At 45.7% G+C, this 6,438-nt stretch overlaps 1 protein-coding gene across 4 annotated transcripts in view; it reads left to right on the top strand.

Annotated features, from left to right (window-relative positions):
• Nucleotides 1-1,644: 1,644 nt before the first annotated feature.
• Nucleotides 1,645-6,438, top strand: part of LOC147121635 (sentrin-specific protease 6-like) — a 153,406-nt gene continuing 148,612 nt past the window's right edge. For 2 of the 4 annotated variants that reach the window (XM_085982049.1, XM_085982047.1), the window contains exon 1: nucleotides 1,646-2,236. Coding sequence is in view for 2 of the 4 variants with exons in the window: in XM_085982047.1 (XP_085838173.1) it covers nucleotides 2,206-2,236 (31 nt within the window). In the remaining 2 variants the exon portion in view is untranslated. Of the gene's footprint in view, nucleotides 2,237-6,050; nucleotides 6,192-6,438 lie in introns of all 4 variants that reach the window. The other 2 variants (XM_085982048.1, XM_085982046.1) reach the window with 2 other exon arrangements.

The raw sequence follows: 6,438 nt of genomic DNA, 5'->3' as shown, positions 1-6,438 counted from the left end.
GGAAGATAGGGGGGGGGAAGATAGTAGGGGGGAGGGATAGGGGGGAAAGATAGGGGGGAGGGATAGGGGGGAAAGATAGGGGGGAGGGATAGGGGGGAAAGATAGGGGGGAGGGATAGGGGGGAAAGATAGGGGGGAAAGATAGGGGGGAAAGATAGGGGGGAAAGATAGGGGGGAAAGATAGGGGGGAAAGATAGGGGGGAAAGATAGGGGGGAAAGATAGGGGGGAAAGATAGGGGGGAAAGATAGGGGGAAGGATAGGGGGGAGGGATAGGGGGAGGGATAGGGGGGAGGGATAGGGGGGAAAGATAAGGGGGAGGGATAGGGGGGAAAGATAAGGGGAAGGGATGGGGGGAAAGATAAGGGGAAGGGATAGGGGGAAAGATAAGGGGAAGGGATAGGGGGGAAAGATAAGGGGAGGGGGGAAAGATAAGGGGGGGGAAGATAAGGGGGGGGGAAAGATAAGGGGGGGGGAAGATAAGGGGGGAAAGATAAGGGGGGAAAGATAAGGGGGGAAAGATAAGGGGGAGGGGGGAAAGATAAGGGGGGAGGGGGGAAAGATAAAGGGGGAGGGGGAAAGATAAGGGGGGAGGGGGGAAAGATAAGGGGGGAGGGGGGAAAGATAAGGGGGGAGGGGGGAAAGATAAGGGGGGAGGGGGGAAAGATAAGGGGGGAGGGGGGAAAGATAAGGGGGGAGGGGGGAAAGATAAGGGGGGAGGGGGGAAAGATAAGGGGGGAGGGGGAAGATAAGGGGGGAGGGGGGAAAGATAAGGGGGAGGGGGGAAAGATAAGGGGGGAGGGGGGAAAGATAAGGGGGGAGGGGGGAAAGATAAGGGGGGAGGGGGGAAAGATAAGGGGGGAGGGGGGAAAGATAAGGGGGGAGGGGGGAAAGATGAGGGGGGAAAGATAAGGGGGGAGGGGGGAAAGATAAGGGGGGAGGGGGGAAAGATAAGGGGGGAGGGGGGAAAGATAAGGGGGGAGGGGGGAAAGATAAGGGGGGAGGGGGAAAGATAAGGGGGGAGGGGGAAAGATAAGGGGGGAGGGGGAAAGATAAGGGGGGAGGGGGAAAGATAAGGGGGGAGGGGGAAAGATAAGGGGGGAGGGGGGAAAGATAAGGGGGAGGGGGGAAAGATAAGGGGGGAGGGGGGAAAGATAGGGGGGAGGGATAGGGGGAAAGATAGGGGGGAGGGATAGGGTGGAAAGATAGGGGGGAGGGATAGGGGGGAAAGATAGGGGGGAAAGATGGGGGAAAGATAGGGGGGAAAGATAGGGGGAAGGCATAGGGGGAAGGATAGGGGGGAAAGATAAGGGGGAGGGATAGGGGGGAAAGATAAGGGGAAGGGATGGGGGGAAAGATAAGGGGAAGGGATAGGGGGGAAAGGGAAGGGATAGGGGGGAAAGATAAGGGGAGGGGGGAAAGATAAGGGGGGGGGAGATAAGGGGGGGGGAAAGATAAGGGGGGAGGGGATAAGGGGGGAGGGGATAAGGGGGGGAAAGTGATACGGGGGTAAGGGATGGGGGAAAGGAGGAAAGAACAAAGGGGAATTAGCTGGCGTGGAGCAGAAATGAGCTGCTTGCGGAGAACTTTTTTTTTTAATTGCTCCCTGTTCACTCTAACCGGAAACGGCCCAAGTCTTCTCAGCGCCTGTGGTCCGGTACTGGATACTCACCTGGAAGAGGCGCCCTGCTGAGCGGCAGACCCTCTTCCCGTGCTGGTGCAGGAACAAGGCGCAGCTCCGCCGGCGGACAATTTATTTTGCCTTTACTTCCAAGAGTCAATTATTATACGTCGACTAACCACTGGGGGAACACAAAGCACTGACAGACAATCGGCAGAGGTTGCACCGGGCAGAGAGTGGCTGTTTAAAGTCAATAAGTGGATAACACGCAAGGCCATGTTTTTCCAAACACAAAGTTGTGAGATGGGGGGGAAGAAATCGAGAGCTACATTTTAATTTCTTGCTTTGGGCGCGCGCACACACACTCTCCTCTTTCGATATATATATATATAAAATAAATATATACATCTCCCTGTCTGGGCCGGGAGCCTGGGATTGGAGTTGCGCTGCCGGCGGTTGGAGAAGCCTAGGCCCCGGGGCCTCGGGCCCCCGCATTGACATGGCCCAGCCGAGCCCAGCGCCCCGGGCAGCCCGCGCTCCGCAGCCGCCGCTCGACCGCAGGCCACAAAGCACCGAGGGAAACTAAAATGGCGGGAAGGAGAAGCCTACTCTTGGAAGGTGAGCCACCGACGCTCGTTCTCCGTCTGTCTGTTTGTCTGTCGGCCGTCTTTGTCGGGTTTGTTTTTGTGATCACTGAAGTAAAAAAATAAGAACGCCCATGGCTGCTCTTTGTAGATTGTGTGTTTTAAAGGGAATTGATTTCGGTATGTGTTGTATGCTGATGAAGGCTGGTTCCAGACGGTGTAGGCCCACAGGAGTGACAGAAACTCGGGATATTTATAACTGTTCTCTTCTGTAAGTCAACTTTTGCCAAAAATAAAACCGCAGCAATACCAACCTGATCTCTTGGAAGCAGTCGGACATGCTGAACCGCTTAACCTTTCCCTATTGCTGTTGTTAACTGGGTGCGTTGTGCTCTAAATCCCTTCTGGTTTCCTTTTAAAGTCAGCCGTAAACGCCACTGTATTCCGACACACATGTGGAATAGAATCTTTCAGAGCACGGCAAAGTATAAATTTTTCAGCTTTGGTAAAAAAAAAATGCCTTTCCAGTTTACTTGTACTATTTTGACAGTTGAGCCCACCTAAGCACCTGTAGTCCTGGAGTCATCAGTGGAATAAAAGGATGGGGGAAACTGTTTAATCAGCTTCAGTGGGGATCCACTTAAAATTAACTCTCAATTTTTGTTTTGCCTTGTTCTGTTCCTGCCCTTGGTCTTTTTTTATTGCCATGTTTACCCCTATTAGGAGAATCAATTGTGATATGTACTTCTCCATGGCAGCTGTCATTGAGCCATGTTGGGTTGAGATATGCTTTCCTGGTATAGAGTGAGTTAAATGAGTGTGCCATTTTTTCTATTCTCCTTTCTCCTACTTTCCCTGTGACCTTTTGACATACAGGAAATTGTACACATGCCAACCATTAATAAGCTGTGAATTTAATTTTGGGTCTCAAAATTCCTTAACTTGGGAATGGAATAGATTTACAAACTATTCCAGCTGTAAGTGTTCTCTGTTTTTTCCAATCCTGTTTCAGATGGTGCTTTTGAACTGAAAGTTAGCTCTCATATTCACTTATCACTTAATTCTTAGCTGTCATAAACTAGTTTGTTAAACATTTCATGAAATTTTAATCATTTTATTAGTATCTTACTTGGAGACCGTCATATATAGTTTGTTTTGAAAATGACTATTTTCAGTTGTCTTCTTGGGTTTCCACATTAGTTGCAGATATTTTTGTCATACTTGGCATCTCAAGAATTGCTTAAGGGCTGAAGTAAATGGTTCATAGAATTATACCTATGCCAACAAATAAGTGTGACTGAAGTCTACATACAGAATGGAATCAGCGATGCTGCTTGGCCTGCTGAGTGTTTCCAGCATTTTCCGTTGTTATTTCAGATTTCCAGCATCCGCAGTTTTTTTGCTGTTATATAGAATTGTTGTTGCTTTCCCTTATTTCATTTAAAAAAAACGCCATCAGCAAAATGTATCGCTAGTTATATATTCAAGTTACTCTAGATTGTACTCTTGTCGGGTAGAATGTTGAAGCTTGACGTTGGCACTTTCACTGTTAAGGTGTGGTATGTGAAATTTTCTGACTCTGCATTTGTCAGTGAATGGTGCAGTGATAAAGCGACTTCTGCAATGCAAGGTATGGAGGATACACAGCAAATCGAAGTGATGTTGGCCACATAATGGCAAAGTGAGTTGGCTCCCTTATTATTGTAATATAATAAAACTAGTATATATCTCGTGGTCACCACCTAACCTAGTATATCTCTAGTGGTCACCACCTAACCTAGTATATCTCTAGTGGTCACCACCTAACCTAGTATATCTCTAGTGGTCACCACCTAACCTAGTATATCTCTAGTGGTCACCACCTAACCTAGTATATCTCTAGTGGTCACCACCTAACCTAGTATATCTCTAGTGGTCACCACCTAACCTAGTATATCTCTAGTGGTCACCACCTAACCATCAATTCAAGGGTCACACTGCAAATTTCTGTTTACTTTTCCTTTTTAAAAAGATGATGAAACAAAGTATAAAGAAACAAAGGGAATAATTTGAAAGGTTAATTGAAACTGCCTTAATTGACATAGCATCCAGTGTCTAGTGCCTTACCAATCATATTTGAGAAAGAAAGTTAAGGTTCTGACCTGCAGTAGGGATTGCAATTAAACTCTGAATTAAACTTTGTTATCTTAATGAAAGTTTCTTCTGAGTAGCAGAATAATACACCATATCACATGGTATTATAAAAGCTCCAGTTATTATAAAAGTATCATTCAACTTAACATGAGCAGTATCTATACATATTACATAAATTGTGAACTTCCTATCTGTCACACCTCCGATGTCTCACGCTGTCTAATGAAAATTCCTATGTTGCACTAAAAAAAAGATATTTGCAGCCTACAGGAAAACTCCCCAGGAGCAGAAGCTCTGGGGCCGTAATGCCTACAGGCTCCAAATTGAACTTCCCACGAACAAAGCCAAGTTTGTGATCTCCAGCCTGAATAACAGTTAACTTTTGAATGAATCTAGATAGTGTTTTGTTGTCAACTAGACTTTAGCCGTAGAAGGACATTTCTCCTTTAGCAGCAGTAGAATAATACATTATGCTTTACATGGTATAATGTTCTTGTCGTTATTAAAATTGCCCATCTTCTGACTTATCATTGTCAGTATTTAAAACAGTATGTCTAACATGCATTTTATCTGCCACACCTTTCTGCAAATTGGTCAGACTTCAAAGAGAAGAAAAGCCAGTCCTTTGAGAAGCTTCTCTAATAGCTAAGTGCCTTATTGACACACAGGTCAGTAGCTGTAGCCTGCGATTTATCTTGGCAATGGCATTGGGTGAGGGCAGGGGAGTGAAAGGAGAGATGAAAGGCATTTTTGCAAATCTGAAATTTGTAAGCTTCCAACCTGCAAACTTGCCTTCAAAAGAAGTAGTTTAAACTCTTGCTGACCACACCCCATGTTTATTCAGCAGGTAGACTTTGTGGCTTAAAAGACTTCGCCTTAGCAGCAGAATAATACACTGTGCAAGCAGAACACTCCTGTCCTTATAAAGCAGCAGATCATCTGAATTACTGTGAGCAATAAAGAAGATCCTCTCCATAAACGTTTTGAGAGTACCAGTCACACTGCAAAGTGTCCAAAGTATAAAAGAAAGGCAGTCATTTCATGCTGTGGGTTAATTACAGATTTAATATTTAAGTGAGGGAGATTTGCAGATTGACCTAGAGCTGGAAATTTACAGGCACCTAGCAATTTTCAAACTTCCCTTACCTACAGCAATTAACTGTAACTGACCTGAGGACATTTATGTCAAGGAGGCCTTCTTACCTTAAAGGGACAGGCCAAAGTTAAACACAACTGCACCTTCGAACCATTACATGGTATGACGCTGCTTTTATTACCAAAGAGTGTAAGAGCAGTGCCATGGGAAATCCCATGTACGCACAATATTTTGTTGTGTCTCATCGCATTTCGAAGTGTCAACAAAAAAGAGAGCCAACCATTTTGTACTAGCATTTCTGGCCGTTCCCCAATGGCAGGAGCTGGGGCTTTACAAGCAGCCTCCATCTTCAGAGATTTCCCTTAACAATTACCCTTTAATTGACCTCGGGTTATACCTCCTGAGACTTAATCAGGAGTAGTATCGCATCTTAAAATGATAGGTCAGGCTAAACACAGCTCCATCTTAGCAGCTAAACATTACAACTGTGGTCCAGACCTCAAGAGATCCACTAGTGTTTACATAAATCAGGGCCCAGTTGGGTATCTTAGTTGAGCCACACTTTAGGTGGAATACTTAGAAATGTAAGTAATTCTGTATTTTTTTGTTTCCTGTGAAGGTAGATTTATTTAAGTAGGCTGAAGCAACAGTTTGGTTAATTGAGGCGATGGAAAGAAGGAGTGGAATACGAAGACTGGGGGGAGAAGGAGAAGAAAGTGAGCCGGAGGATACTCCGTGAGAAGGAATGATGGGCAGTTGGGTGAGTGAGACCATAGACGAATAGGATAGTCAGACAGGTATACAGAAGACGAAATGAGCAAAGTAGAAAAGAGAAACAGGAAGAAAATGCACACACTTCTACGGAAAGCATTTTATAGTGGAGCTGAATTTTAATTTAGAAATTGTGATTGTATCTGCTAAACTTTGAATAGTCACAAACTGCTTGGGTCTAACAGCTCCTTGTCAGTGCAGAGATTCTTTCAATTCTTTCCTCCTCCTCCTCCTCC

Source organism: Somniosus microcephalus, chromosome 3 (genome assembly GCF_052327205.1).
Source record: "Somniosus microcephalus isolate GS21.2 chromosome 3, FLI_Smic_1.0, whole genome shotgun sequence".
NCBI lineage: Eukaryota > Metazoa > Chordata > Chondrichthyes > Squaliformes > Somniosidae > Somniosus > Somniosus microcephalus.
This window is presented reverse-complemented; position numbering and strand designations above follow the sequence as displayed.